The sequence below is a fragment of the Triturus cristatus genome, chromosome 10 (genome assembly GCF_964204655.1).
Source record: "Triturus cristatus chromosome 10, aTriCri1.1, whole genome shotgun sequence".
Lineage (NCBI taxonomy): Eukaryota > Metazoa > Chordata > Amphibia > Caudata > Salamandridae > Triturus > Triturus cristatus.
The window spans coordinates 1051929835-1051946425 of NC_140593.1; the positions used below are offsets into that span (position 1 = coordinate 1051929835).

General features: G+C 45.0%; 1 protein-coding gene across 6 annotated transcripts in view; it reads left to right on the plus strand.

Moving 5' to 3' along the window:
* Positions 1-16591, plus strand: part of TNRC18 (trinucleotide repeat containing 18) — a 229662-nt gene that overhangs the window by 139943 nt on the left and 73128 nt on the right. For all 6 annotated transcript variants that reach the window (XM_085629167.1, XM_085629166.1, XM_085629168.1 and 3 more), the window contains one exon: positions 13179-13320. In XM_085629167.1, the coding sequence (XP_085485293.1) occupies positions 13179-13320 (142 nt within the window). The remainder of the gene's footprint in view (positions 1-13178; positions 13321-16591) is intronic.

The window sequence follows — 16591 nt, forward strand, 5'->3', positions numbered from 1 at the left end:
TGCAAATTTGAAATATTCTTTTAAAATCGTACCATTTCTGCAAACGAAATTACTTACCTGCTTTTGATAAGGACCCCAGTCCTGGGTCTAGGCACCCAGTCCTGGATTACTAAAGTAACGATAAAGTACTCTACCTGCAATTTGAATTTCTTGCCATAGAGATCCATTGAATGTTTTCTGTGAAATATTTTCTAAGTGCTAACTTTTGAAATAGCTAAATATTATTTAAAAATCATTACAGTTATTAAGTCGACTTTCATCACTTGATTCTGAATACTGACCCCAGGCTGGTTCTAGGAGCCAGACCTGGAATTCCAAAAGTAATCTGAAAAGTAATTTATTACAAATAACCTGAATTTACCATTGAGCTCAATGCATTGTTATGTTTAGGAAATAGGATTGTTTATTGCAACCAACTGTGACTGTTTACACAAATTTATTTTGGATATATTGAGCGAGAGCGACCCCTTGTATTTTTCAAGGGAATGGGGTACTAATATCACACCAAAAGATGCAATCCCTCTGCTAAGACACAGTGGTACAGTACTAGTATTTCATAGCACTACAATCAATTCAATTCTACTCCAATCATCATAATATGTTACTCACATTTATTATACAGAAAAAATATTTAAAAACAATTTGTGTACACGTATTTTATAAAAACAGATCATACATTTGCATGAATATAAAAACACAAAATTAAACACCATATACTGTTGGACAAATATTAAAGAAAAACATATAACAGCCTGTTTTGAGCCCGCAAAACAGAAAAAAACATGAGACAATATGCTTTGTCATTTGTTACACATCCTATTGGGCAGTAAATTGATATCCGTAGTTTGTGATATGTTCCACAATTACATCTACTCCTAAAACCACGGTTCTCCCCAGATTGTGTAGTTAAGAAGCGTCGACGCGTTTCGATGGTAGACCTTATTAATCCATCTTTATCAAGACAAGTTTTATAGGCTTTAAGTCCTCGTTATTAGATTCGGGACTTCTCTGTGTTGAAAAGCGATGATCAATTAATATTAGTCAATGATATTCCTGATATATATTATGCACAAAGGAAACAGAGGTCCGAGCTATCTGTCCTCATGGGCATCTTACTTGTCTGTTTCCAGTACAAATATCCTAGTATATATTGAAAGCAGAGTGACGGGGATTCATAATAATTCTCCCACAATGGACGTCACTAGTTCGCCAAATAAACAACGTGCGCAGATAATACTCTCGCCTCCTGAGGCGAGAGTAATCAGGAGCATTTCCGCACTCGAATAGGTCAACATCGTACGCAGAGGTGACGCATATCAAGGGAAAAGCGATTACGGATCCCCGTCACGCTATCTCAAGCTGCCTCGTGGCGCTATTATCTGCGCACGTTGTTTATTTGGCGAACTAGTGACGTCCATTGTGGGAGAATTATTATGAATCCCCGTCACTCTGCTTTCAATATATACTAGGATATTTGTACTGGAAACAGACAAGTAAGATGCCCATGAGGACAGATAGCTCGGACCTCTGTTTCCTTTGTGCATAATATATATCAGGAATATCATTGACTAATATTAATTGATCATCGCTTTTCAACACAGAGAAGTCCCGAATCTAATAACGAGGACTTAAAGCCTATAAAACTTGTCTTGATAAAGATGGATTAATAAGGTCTACCATCGAAACGCGTCGACGCTTCTTAACTACACAATCTGGGGAGAACCGTGGTTTTAGGAGTAGATGTAATTGTGGAACATATCACAAACTACGGATATCAATTTACTGCCCAATAGGATGTGTAACAAATGACAAAGCATATTGTCATGTTTTTTTCTGTTTTGCGGGCTCAAAACAGGCTGTTATATGTTTTTCTTTAATATTTGTCCAACAGTATATGGTGTTTAATTTTGTGTTTTTATATTCATGCAAATGTATGATCTGTTTTTATAAAATACGTGTACACAAATTGTTTTTAAATATTTTTTCTGTATAATAAATGTGAGTAACATATTATGATGATTGGAGTAGAATTGAATTGATTGTAGTGCTATGAAATACTAGTACTGTACCACTGTGTCTTAGCAGAGGGATTGCATCTTTTGGTACACAAATTTATTGCCAAAGACAAAAGTATTTATATTCAACCTCTCATTCTGAGAAAGTATATTTTTACTCCCTTTGTGGTTCTAAAAATAAAACAAGCATATATTTTATATATATATATAAACCATTGGCCTAGAGTTCAGTTATTGAGTGTGTGAAACCATTTGCTGACTGAGTGTGTACAATAAATGCTTTACACTGTCCTCTGGTACTGCCTTACTGCTCGACCAAGCTACCACTTTTGAGAGTAAGGTCATACCTAACTTTGACCTCTATCAGCCTCTGGGGGACTGTGGACTCTGTACACCCTGTACCTATTAGGGAACAGTATATACAGAGCCACTTTCTCACAGGTGGCCATTGTTATATTACTGTATCTTTACTGATGTTCTAGTATTCGCTAGTTGGTTGATGTGTTGTCAGATGTGTAGAGAGGGCCAGTCTAGTCAGCTAAGCTTTGGCCACATGGATTCCCAGGTGGGAATTTACCGGATTTTCTTTGTCAATTCTGATCCTTTACTCACCTACGAAGATTCCAGGAAACTAGAAGAATTTAAACTGTGGGGTGTATGGGCTTTATGCATAGTCTCACTGATATTTCTATTTGAACGTGTTGTTCAAATTAATGGATGGTAATACCGTGAATGGATTCCATAAAGCCTATGTTTGGATGAAGAAAAGTTTTCAATATGTTTAACTGTCTTTTTCACAATCTATTGGTTTTATCCAGTCATGGCCCGTATTCAAATATGTTGAGTACCTTATTGCTCATTACAGTGTTGCTTAAGCAATTGTTCTATCAATCTGTTAATTTCTCACGAGTTTGGTTCACAATCCAATTAGAGCCCATTATTCCACCACTTACATGCAAAAAGGCCGCAAGTTTAAGAGCCTCTCATATCCTATTGATTATATCTTGCGTGTATCTAACTCAAAAGAATTGTTAGGCTCTAATATGCAGTGGGTAGTAGGTAATCATTTATTAGACTATACATTGAATGCACATAACATCGAGGAGTCTCTAGTCTTGTATTCAAGCCCGAAAAATGATTGGGACCTGAAATAGCGGACCATTCTATCAAGTACCAAAATTGGTCAATATATTGTCAAATTCTGTTGAGTTTAGTGTTTACTTTAATGACGAATACATAATGCGCTTGCATTGGAAGGGAACGAGTAACTGGATCAAAATGTGTGCTGACTTTTACTTTTTAGCTTTGTGTTCCCTTTTTAGGGTAAACCTTTTAAAGTAACAAAAAAACGTCTTGCATGTGGCCTATCATGTTTGGTCGGGGGGGAATGGACAGAATGTGTTGAATCCTGGAAACCTTGACTAATGGTCATAGAATTAAATATCTGTAAAATGTCAGATAAAATTAGTCATTCTAAAAAAAAAGTCCTTTGTTGCAATGCATTTTAAGGTTAAAAAAAAAAAATGAGAATGGACTAGACCCTCCTAGCTCGATGTTAGTAAGTAGAGGCGACATCTCCTTATTTGAAGAGAACCCGGCTAATTAATTTAATAAGTAGCGGACTACTAATGGCATCCCTGTAGCCACTTTATTTCTGTATGAAATAAGCAGCTGATAATTTTACAGTTTGGAATGTCCTTCCCTGAACCATCTCTGTATTAAAAATAAATAAATGTTAGTTTTATGACAAGTCTGTGTTATCGAAACCTTAGTGTCATAAGGGTTTCCAGCTAGTACAACACATTTATCAAAACTCCTATATTTCTGATCAGTATCTAAGCATACAGATTTAGTCAAAATCAGGCACACAGTTGAATTTTGTGCCAAGGTGCGCCTTTATTTATGTCTGATTGGTCCAGAAGCGAGCTTACGTTGTTACCTTTTACCTTGCAGGGAATTATGCTTTCAACCTGTTGCTTAAGTAGTTTCCTTATATCTTGGTATATTTTTAGGATTTCTGTCCCTTTTGTGTAAACATGGGAATACAACGTGGGTGTTATGATTTAGGTCAAGCCTGGGCAGCGCATGCTCTGCTCTGCGAGGCATGCTGTATTGAGGTAGGGACATGAAGCTCCACACATTCTCCGACCACATTTTTCATTGGCTTGTGTCACTGTCCACGGTAAACTGTGGCTGTTCGTTGGTCAGAATGCTTAGTAGTTCTTCCTTACTACCGCCTTGTCTCATTTTGTAACCTCCCATGGCGACACCCCCTATTATGGGTTGTTTCTCAGTAGGCTTTAAATATAGCCTAACCCTTTTTCTCCTTTTTTTTTTTTTTTTTTTTATAGCACTCATTTGCAATGCAATAGGTCTCACATTTGCAATAGTTCAAGCTATTGGCATTGTAAATGACAATGCCTTTTATTTGTTTTAAAAACCAACACATAAAACACATAAATAAAAGGCATTAAAAAAAAAAAGGCATTGTCATTTACAATGCCAATAGCTCAAACTCTCATAAATGCGAGACCTACTGCATTGCAAAAGCTTGTTTCAGAGTTGCACTGTAGGACATTCTAGCTTTGAACTTTTGCTTTGGTTCTTACTCAAATTTCAAGATTAATAAAATGGCTGCAGTATTTTTATACAAGTGCGCATGAGCAAGTTTCGTCTTGTAATGGAATGTAACCTGTTGGAAATCTTAGTGGTTGTGATTGGTTTGAAAGACAGTGGCTAAGATATCTGATAGAGACTACTAGCCGCAGATTCCTTCACGTAGAATTATCCCCAGGCGTGAGACTGGATCCGGAAACTTTTTTGCCACAGCATCCCTGCGCACTAATATTCACATGTGGAGCCTGAGTCTTGCATAGACACTGCACCTACTAAGAGGCCACAAATGCAGGCTCGAACCAGGGTCACCTTGAGATGAGCGCGATTGGATTGGTTTGGATGGGGTGGGCAAGAAAGTGGCGCCTTCAGTGTCCATTTCTTAGCTTGTACAGTTGTCGGCAGTGGGTAAACATTTAACACAACCTGAAACTTATTCTTGAATATCACCCAAAAAATATTGCTATATTACAAGTGAGTGGTTGTTAACAGATGTATTCAAGACCGCCAGAAGCAGCTGACTGGCTAGTTGGCTGTTAATCACAGGCCTAATAGTATTCGGTCTATTGTAGCGAGTGTTTTTGGTGTTGGACCAGAGGCACAAGTGCAAATAAGTAACATGCCTTATGCTAGAACACATCTTTTATGAAGGGTACTGAGGTACCAAAAGCCAAAGGTGCTGACATTTGAGAGGTCTGCTTTTCAGAGGGGTGCAATAGCATCATGAAGGTTTTCAACTAAACTGCCATCCGTGCATGAACCGGATTAGCCTACCCCATGGCATAAACCTGCAGTGTCACAGAAGCCACTTAAGAGGTTGAGGTCTTAGTACCAATGCTGAAACCCCACTAAACACTGATCAGTGGTCCCCCGCAATTATTGCAGACCAGTTGAGGTGTACAGGGTTCAAGTTGGTTGTGGGCAGCTGTAACATGGTGGGCATGTGGATCCTTTAAACTGTCTAGTATGGATAAAGCTTGGAGGGAAACCAAAGAACCAGATACAACGGAACCAGAGAGTAACACTTGCTACTTTCTTTAGGAGAAATATAATATTCGAGGCATATGAGCTGCAGATTACACACTTTTGCATAGATCGCCATCTGGTGTTGGGCCCGGATGTTTGCAGTTTGTTTTTCCTCTTGGAAAGTCTTTGGAAGTCACGAGGTCGGTGACTCCTTCTTTGGATGGTATTGCGCATGGGCTTCGGCTCCGTCCTCAGATTGTGTTTTTTCCACTATCGGGCTCGGGTGTAATCTTCGCGCTCCGGTTCCGAACAGCTTCCAGTTCGACGATCCACGCGCAATCCTCACCCCAATCGCTGTATTGTTTCGATCGCGATCTCTTCAATCAACGCGCCTTCTCATCGACACAAACCTTCGGTTCCAGTCGTCGACGGCGGCCTTCGGGCCTACCCAGGCTCCGGTCCCAGCTCATGGAAAGAACTCCATTCAAAAAGTGCCCTCGATGTGGATCCACATTTCCCCACACCGATCTTCATGAGGTATGCAACCTCTGCCTCTCCCCTGAACTCGAGGCTCGAGACTGTCCGGCCTGTAAGTCTTTCCGATCCAAAAAGACTATTCGGGACCGAACATGGCACACTCCTCGACGTCCATTCCAGTCGACATCTTTGGAGACGACATCGACGATCCGGAACATCATCGCACCGAAGAGGACCTCGTCAGCGCTTCCGAGGCCGACGAGTCAGATGTGGAAGACATCACTCCGGCACAGAGGGTCGTGAGTACCAATCTACCCCCTCCCACACCCGCGCCGACACCCAAAAAGGCTTCGGTCACGCCTTCGCCTCCGGGCCTAGGCAAGACCAGAGACACTGCTTCCTACACCCCACCTTCGGGCCCGGTGAAGAAGCCAAGTAAGCCTTCCGGCGGCTCGGGCTCGAGCCAGCCTACAAGCGGTGCAGAGAAACACACTTCGGCACCGAAAAAGAAACCGGCCTCCACCTCGACACCGAGCTCCACACCGAAGCCCTCGGGGTCGAAACCCAGCTCTTCGGTACAGACGCCATCTTCGGTACCGACCAAACCACACAAGGCCACCGGCACCGACCCTTCCAAGCCGAAGCCCATCTCGGTGCCGACCAAGAGACCGGAGGGTCCCAAGCCGAGTTCTAAACATCAAACCGGCACAGAAAAACCTAAAAAGTCATCGGCCCGACGCCTTCGGTGCCGACGGACCAAATTACCTCACCAGAACTATTTACACCGGATCCCTTGCAAAAAACTCTCACCAAGGATCGAAAAACTGGACATTTGACGCTCTCTACTAAAAAGAGACATTTGGAGAAGCCTCCTCCACCTCCAAAGAGGAAGGACTCTGCTACCTCGCCATTCAGAATACCTTCCCCTCCCCCACTACCCCTTCCTCCTTCCCCACTTCCACCCCCTCCGCCCTCCACCTCATCGTTCTCCTACCCCGTCTCCAGACGATGATTATCAGGGGGACCCATATGATACAGGGGATGTGCCACAGGACCCACCCCTACAGGATCCCCAGATCCATGGGACGATTACAATATTCCAGATATCCCCAACGTCCCACAAGATGAAATTTACCCTTCTAGGCCATCTCCACCTGAAGATTCATTAGGGTTCAACCATCTTCTGCAAAGGGCAGCACATTATCACGGGGTGGACTTGCATACCGACCCCGTGGAGGAAGATTTCCTCCTAGACACATTTGATACTTCACATAGGTCCACCTCCATACTGCCCATGCTCAAAGGGGTGGTAAAGCATGCGGCAGAAGTTTTTAAGGACCCAGTTAGAGCCAGGGTCATTAGCCCACGTATTGAAAAAAAATACAAACCTGCTCCCTCAGATCCCTCTTACATCAGAGGACCAGCGCCACTAGATTCCTTAGTAGTATCTACGGCACGAAAAAGGGCAAATTCACAAGCGTCAGGTGATGCACCACCACCTGACAAGGAATCAAAACTGCTAGATGCATCAGGCAAACGCACAGCATCCCAGGCGGCCAACATATGGCGTATAGCAAACACTCAGGCACTGCTGGCCAGATATGACAGGGCTCATTATGACGAATTGGAAAGCAGCATGCACCACCTCCCTGAAAAATATAAAGCTAGGGCCAACGAGTTAATTTAAGAGGGTAAAACAATCACAAATACCTCCATACGTTGTGCCCTAGATGCAGCAGACACAGCCTCCAGGGCCATCAACACCAGCGTCCTTCTCCGTCGCTATGCGTGGCTAAGGGTATCTGGTTTTAAACCAGAAGTACAAGCCTCCATCCTTAGCCATCCCTTTGACCAGGAACATCTATTCGGGCCAAAGGTGGATGAGGCCTTAGAAAAGATGAAAAAGGACACGGATACCGCAAAATCCATGGGGGGGCCTTACAGTCTCACCCGCCCAGACGCTCCTTTCGCCGCTCCTCCTTTCAGAGTACATCCAGAGGCTACTCCTCAGACACAGCGTCCACATCATACAAATCCCCTACTCAGACTAACTTTACAAAACGGGCAATAGAACACGCTCCTGTCAATCAACAAAATATGGGGGTCTACTCCCTATATTTCCTCATACCAAAAAGGGACAAGACTCTACGACCTATTCTAGATCTCCGGCCCCTAAACACATACATACACTCAGACCATTTTCACATGGTAACGCTTCAGCAGGTACTTCCGCTCCTCTCCCAGAACGACTTTCTCACCACACTGGACTTGAAAGACGCATACTTCCACATTCCAGTACACCATACTCACAGAAAGTACCTCAGATTTGTAGTGGACGGACAATTCAAAGTGCTACCGTTCGGAGTCACAACAGCACCAAGGGTATTCACCAAGTGCCTGGCGGTGGTGGCGGCACACTTGAAGACAGCACATTCACGTCTTCCCATTCCTAGACGATTGGCTGATAAAAGCCACTTCATACAATCAGTGTGTACGCCACACCGCCACCACAATCAAACTACTTCACCAACTAGGCTTCACGGTGAACCACCAAAAGTCCTAGCTACAACCATCCCACATAAAACAATACCTCGGTGCCACCATAGACACCTCAAAAGCGATAGCCTACCCCAATCCGGCCAGGATTGCAAGCATGCAGGCTTTGCGACAAAAATTCATACCTCAACACTCCCTTCCAGCACGAGTGTTCATGCAACTAATAGGGATGATGGCCTCCTGCATCTTCATAGTGCCCCATGCAAGACTCCAGCTGCATCCTCTCCAAGAGTGCTTAGCGCGCCAATGGAACCAGGCCCAAGGTCAACTGACCGATCTGGTGTTGGTAGACGGTCGCACATATCGCTCTCTGCAGTGGTGGAACACCACAAACCTTTCCAAAGGTCGACCGTTCCTGGACCCGGTTCCCGAGATAATACTAACAGACACATCGCTCTACGGCTGGGGAGCTCACCTATTACACCTCACCGTGCAGGGCACATGGACGCCTCAACAAAAGTTACTCCATATCAACCATCTGGAGTTACTAGCAATCTTTTTAGCCCTAAAATCTTTTCAGACACAGATTTCAGGCAAGGCAGTCCTCATTCGCACAGACAACATGACGGCCATGTATTATATACAAAAACAAGGCGGCACACACTCTCCACAGCTCTCTCAATTAGCACAGAGCATATGGAGATGGGCAATTCCCCACAAAATCTTTCTCCTAGCTCAACATGTCCCAGGAGTCCAAAACACAGTGGCAGATCTGCTCAGCAGACAGACACAACAGATCCACGAGTGGGAACTTCACCCACAGGTTCTTCATCCGTTCTTTCAAATGTGGGGGCTTCCACAAATAGACCTCTTCGCCACCCACAAACACAAAATGCCCAAGCTTCGCCGCCAGATACCCACACCCATTGTCCAAAGGAAATGCGATATGGATGAACTGGGCAGGCAAATTTGCGTATGCTTTTCCGCCTCTCCCACTCATTCCATTAGTGGTGCGCAAACTACAACAACATTCCCTCACACTAATCCTAGTAGCTCCGACATGGGCCAGACAACCGTGGTACACCACGCTGCTGGAACTTTCTGTAGTACCACACCAAAAACTGCACCTCTCACCATGCCTCCTAACACAGAACCATGGAGAGATCAGACACCCGGACCCAGCTCAGCTCAACCTTGCGATCTGGCTCCTGAAGTCCTAGAATTTGGGTACCTAAATCTTCCCCCTGACTGTATGAACGTCATCAGAGAAGCTAGACGACCTACCACTAGACCGTGCTACGCTGCCAAGTGGAAACGATTTGTTGTTTATTGCCATAACACCATCAATCCCCTGGACGTGTCCATCCAACACATCATAGGCTACTTACTTCACCTACAAAGGTGTAATTTAGTCTTTACGTCCATTCGACTACACCTTGCAGCAATTGCAGCTTACTTACAAAACAGGCAACATCTTTCACTCTTTAGAGTACCTGCCATTAAAACCTTCATGGAAGGCCTAAAAAGAATAATTCCTCCCAGAGTACCACCCTCACCTGTGTGTAACCTAAATATTGTTCTCACGGCTAATGGGGCCTCCCTCCGAACCTTTACACAAATGCGAACTGCAATTCCTAACGTGGAAAACAGCTTTCCTTGTAGCCATCACTTCCCTTAGAAGGGTCAGTGAGATACAAGCGCTTACCATACAAGAACCCTTCAGATGCATCATAACAAAGTTGTTCTCCGTACCAAACCAAAATTCCTACCTAAAGTCATTTCCCCCTTTCACCTAAACCAATCTGTAGAACTACCAGTATTTTTCTCGCAACCACAGACCGTTGCAGAAAGGGCTCTGCACACACTAGATGTCAAACGAGCCTTACTCTACTACATCGAGAGAACACAACCTTTCCGAAAGACCAAACAACTGTTTGTCTCTTTCTCTCCACCACACAAGGGCAACCCCATCTCAAAATAAGGGATAGCTAGGTGGATTGTAAAATGCATTCAGGTTTGCTACCACAAAGCAAAACGAACGCTATCCGTTCCCCCTAAAGCCTATTCTACACGAAAGGTAGGGGCTTCCATGGCATTTGTAGGGAACATCCCATTAGATGATATCTGCAAAGCAGCTACATGGTCCACACCGCATACTTTCACTAAACACTATTGTGTAGATGTGCAAACTAAGCAACAAGCTAGTGTGGGCCAGGCTGTACTCAAAACATTATTTCAAACCACTGCAACAGATACCGGTGGTCGCCGCTAAGGTTGGGAACTGCTATATAGTCTATGCAAAAGTGTGTAATCTGCAGCTCATATGCCTCGAACGGAATATGCTACTTACCAGTATGCATCTGTTCTTGGCATGTAGAGCTGCAGATCTACACACGCCCACCCGGCTACCTGTATCTGTTCCAGTTTATCTTATTTAGATACACACATGGGTTTCTTCACTGTCATTACTACGCTCCATCTTTCCCTCCTGGCGAAAAACAATCGGAGGATGGAGCCGAAGCACATGCGCAATACCATCCAAAGGAGGGGTCACCAACCTTGTGACTTCCAAAGACTTTCCAAGAGGAAAAACAAACTGCAAACATCCGGGCCCAACACCAGATGGCGATCTATGCAAAAGTGTGTAGATCTGCAGCTCTACATGCCAAGAACAGATGCATACTGGTAAGTTGCATAGTCCTCTTGCTAAAGATTGGGCATGGAAGAAGTATCCCGCAAAGAGAGGAGTGTGATGTGTACTCACCAGATTTTGTCATTCTGAAGAGACCGCTCCTTGAGCTAGGTTCTACACTTCTGGCCCCTCTGTCATGACTAATAAAGTTCGAAATTACTATGATTGAATGATATTCCACTGCTAGAACAAGTTGACTTTTATCCACAGTATATTTAAAGGATTAGATTTCCTTTTCCTGAGTATTCCAGACATTGAAGCATAACATTCCAAAGTCTTGCCTCTAACAGCATCTCGTTATACAAAATATTTCACTGCTCAACCATTCTGCAGGTTTTCTTCCTCTGTACATATTTATTGTGCTGTCCCTTCTTCGGTACAGTATGTGTGTATGTATGTGTTGTAGCATTCTTTGGAGGCGGTCTGGTTTCCATTGCACCACAAAGTGTTTTTTGTAGAACAGGCAAGATCCACTTTTCCACTCCAACCATTAGATGACAGCGGTATGTGCAATACCTCTGAACTTAAAATACACCCTAGCCAGAACTATTTTTATTGGCAGTGACTTCAGTAAGTTTAAAAACTGCATGTCCGTATGCAGGGCACACATTCATGTGGATCATTCCAAGGTTATTAGCTGATAAAGTAAATTAATTCCTATGAATGTCACAAGGACACAACAGCTATTGTACCTGTTGGGCTTCACGTGTATAAGAAGATAGATACACCACCCAACAGAAAGTTTCTGGGGTGAGGATTATCCAAAAGTGGAAAGAATGACATTACTATACTTGGTATATAGACTCCCTACTAGTGAAATTGTTAGGAGCTAAGGCATCTCAAACAGTTGGTTGCACACACATACACTGGACCACATTGTTCAGTGGTCAGACTGCCTTGGAAGCAGCCTCATGAAGGACTGCAGAAAGTCCAAACATGGAGAGTGAGGGGCTGTTGGAGATGTAGGTCTCATCAGTCAGTGGAACTGAAAGAAGTAGATGTCTGCTGTAGGATTCCATACCAGGATTCCATACCAGTCTCCTGCACTACACCATCCCACCTGTGGCACCACTGCCGTTGGTACTCGTGGACTTACATTTGCTAAATTGGTCAAGGTGCAGACCTTAGCCCCATCACATCCCTATCACATCCTTACGGAATGATCAAGTATTTTTGTAGTATTTTATTTTGCTCATTCGTATACCTGCCAAACGGTCTTAAGTCATTTGTGACATGACAGGACAACGGGTCAGATTAAGAAACCCACACCAGGGCACTCCAGCACAACCAGACACCCAGCACATTGTCCAATGCATGGTATATAATGTTTAACTTAACATAGCGGCACAGCCCGCCTGTTCTATTGCTTTAACTAGTTTCATGAAGGACCTCCTGTTGCCTTTTGTTTTCTTCAGAGTGAAAAAGGAAACGGCGTCATGGGCTGATCAAGACCATTATTCATTATAGGAAACCCAGATCTCATAATGCAAAGTGCGGTTATCTGAAAGCCAGCTTTGACTGGGGGTGTGGCAACTTATGTGGCTCCTTGGAAATCCTTATAATTTGAGGGGTGAGGTCTAGTTCCTTTCTCATTGTCCACAGCACTTAGGCAAGCTACACACACGAGGCAGGATTGCTTGTCATCTTGTACATGCAGACATTCAGTAGCAGAAACGTCTACGAAAAAATGTAGCACCTGGAACGCAAGATTGAAAGAGCTGAAGATTTGTCTTAGTACAAATGACATGCCCTACCGCTCCATAGGCCTACTGGTAGGTGCCCCATACTGGAGCTCCTGGTTCAGACATTCCCATCACATTTTGGTAAGGTTAACCGAAGCGATAATCTTTATTTTGGTGCATATAAAATTGTATACAATATTTGATGGATTTAAAAAAAATATTGTTTTCCCTCTCTAGAGTCGCGGAAAGGGAGGCGCAGTGAGTAAACTGATGGAAAGCATGGCAGCCGAAGAGGATTTTGAGCCAAACCAAGACAGCAGTTTTTCTGAGGATGAACACTTGCCTCCTACTATGCCAGTTGAACGCCCACCCACGCCAGGTGAGTGAGATTGGCCATGGCGTTGGACAACTTTGGTGTGTATTTGGTGGCACACCTTTAACGCTCCCAGATTGACTGGTGTAATTTGTGGTTTTGCGTGTATGGTTAACGCCCCGTTTGTTACTGAAGTATGTGCCTGCTCGCCTGAATGGATGTCCGGTAGATATCTCTCTCTCTCTCTCTCTCTCTCTCTCTCTCTCTCTCTCTCTCTCTCTCTCTCTCTCTCTCTCTCTCTCTCTCTCTCTCTCTCTCTCGCTCTCTCTCTGGCTCTCTCTCTGGCTCTCTCTCTGGCTCTCTCTCTGGCTCTCTCTCTGGCTCTCTCTCTGGCTCTCTCTCTGGCTCTCTCTCTGGCTCTCTCTCTGGCTCTCTCTGGCTCTCTCTCTCTCTCTCTGGCTCTCTCTCTCTGGCTCTCTCTCTCTGGCTCTCTCTCTCTGGCTCTCTGTCTCTGGCTCTCTCTCTCTCTCTCTGTCTCTAAAAATGCCTAGTTCTCTTGCTTGTTTTGCAGCGTGAATCTTTCTGGATTCACTATGCTGTGCATTATTCCCCCATCTAGTGGTTGGGTCCGGAATTGTAGTATTTCTTCTCTTTAAAAAAAAAATTCGTGGCCCAGGTGGGCGTCGACATACCACCATTTGGTGTCCTTCGTGACGTTGACGCACTTCCTCTGGAAGCTCCCACCTTTGGTCGCCATCTTCAGATTCTTTTTTCCGCCGTTGGGTCTGGATCAACAGGAAGGATCTCCAAGAACTTTGGAGAGAAGAATCGACGAAAGATTGGAATATATCATCGGGCAGGACACCGAAGATCAAGTAAAGAAGAAACTCGACAACAGTTCAGAGAACTTCGAAGAATTCAACGTTTTTCGAAGGAGAATGCGCATACAGGGGGCTCCCTGGGCGCAGTGATGGACAAGACGCCGTTCAAATTCTGCGCAAACTGCCACCACAAGTACGCGCAAAAGGACCAACACCCGGTTTGCAATCTCTGCTTGCCGCTCAATGATCGAAGCGAGGACTGCAACGCCTGTGCAGCGTTCACCCCGAAGACACTCCAAGTAAGGGAGAGACAGAGAAGAGCAAACTACAACATGCAGGGGCAGGGGACGCCCCCATCGCTATGAGATTTGGGACTCTCCAGAGGAGAGGAAGACAACGTAGCAGAAGGACCTGAAGACGTCGTCGAGTTCGAAAATAAAACATCGAAGGAGCTAAGAGTCGTCGAACCCTAAATTCTCCACTGATACTCGCAAAGGCGAGGCAAAGTCCTCGAAAGGAGCAGGGCCGTCGAAGCACTCGACGTAGACTACTGCATCCAGGGACAAGCAGACCGTCGGATCCTCTGAGAAGGACCCCCAGATGGCGAAATCCCAAGACAAGGGAAAGGCGCCGAAGAGCAGCCACGAAAAAGAGGCCTCGACGTCGAAAGGTGAAGGCCCGAGACAGGTTTCGACGTCGACAACCGCGAAGAGGAAGGTCAAGGCCATCGAAGCCGATCACGCGGCAGAGATGGAGAAGAAAAGGAAGAGGCTCGAGGCCGAAATGGCTAACATTTTGCAACGCAAGAAAGACTTCGACGAAAAGCTAAAATTCTACAGCATACCGTCGTAGACTACGCCCGAAACAGAAAGGGGCGTTGAGGAATTCCAAGCGCCGAACACACCTGAACCTGGAGAGGAACAGGACGAGGACCTGTACTACGGGACAGGCGAAGGGAAAGAAGATGACTTACCAAGAGTCGACTTCTTCGGAGGCTCACGACTTGCCGTGGGAAGATCTCGACGCCGAATCACCAGAAGGGGGCATAGATTCATATCCGTCAAGGCCTTCGCCGCCGGACGACATAGGGATCTACAATCAAGTCATCAAAAGGGCGGCTGAGACGTATGGAGTGCAGTTAGAGGAAGAGAAACCCCAGTCTTGCTTCCTCTTGGAGACCTTGCTGCCTTCACAGACTAAAAGCCAGTTCCTGCCCATGCTCCTAAGTGTGCTGGACCAGGGGAAGGAGGCATTCAAAGAGCTTGCCATGTGTAGACTGTGACTCCACGAGCAGAGAAAAAATATAAACATTCTTCGAAGGACCTCATGTACATCAGAAGAGGGTCAGTACCAGCCGACTCGATCATTACATCCACAGCTCGGAAAAGAGCAAATATACCCACAAACTCTGGCCCTCCACCAGACAAAGAAAGCAAGAGGATGGACATGATGGGTAGGAAGATGGAAAGGAGTGCAGCCATACAATGGCGCATCGCCAACTCCAATGCACTCATCAACACACGCATACAGCACTGGGAAGAAGTGGGAACTCCTCAAGCACGTACCAGAACAATACCAGAGAAGAGCAAGCCATCTGGTAGAAGAGGGGAAGAACATGGCTAATACATGTTTAAAATCAGCTCTAGACGCAGCGTAGACATCGAGCAGGCAGATGATGCTGGGGAGCACAGAAAGCAGACCTGCCTGGTTAAGAATTAAAGGTTTCAAGAATGAGGTCCAAAACAACATCCTCAACACACCCTTCAATGGGGAACAACTGTTTGGAGCACCAGTTGATGAAAAGTTGAACCAGCTGAAGAAAGATAATGAAACAGCTAGATCTATGGGGGCGCTGCAGTTCCGAGGTATGAGAAGAGGAACACCTTTCAGGAGACCAACAGGCAAAGGAAATCATCAGCCTGGAGCAACACACCAAACCACCCAGCAAAGTTATCAAGGGGGTAACCGGGGACAGCAGCAGCAGAACTGGCAGTACCAGCCCCGAGGACAATCCTTTCGAGGGCGCGGCCGAGGAAGCGGTAACGGCCAGTGGGGAAGTCAGCCTCCCACAGGAAAGTGACTCACTAGCAGAAACAACGCACTCCTGGATGAGACCTCAGGAAGTGCAGAAAGAGCCAAGACAAAAACCAGCAAAAAATCAAACTTCAACAGCTCCTCCAACACACATCACCGGTAGGAGGCAGATTAAAACACTTCCTCCAGGAGTGGAGGAAAATAACATCAGACAAATGGATATTGAACCTCATACAATATGGGTACTGTATAGACCTGGAAAGGCCACCGCAAAACAGAAGGCCAAAGGTCAAAGTGCGCACAACAGAAGAGCTGACACACTTGAGGGAGGAAGCAAGAGAACTGCTAAAGAAAAGAGCCATAGAAATTGTGCCACAAAAACAAAGGGGTATACTCCACCTACTTCCTCATACCAAAGGAAGACGGAACATTACGTCCAATTCTAGACCTCAGATTCCTAAACGGGTTCATAAAGACTCAAA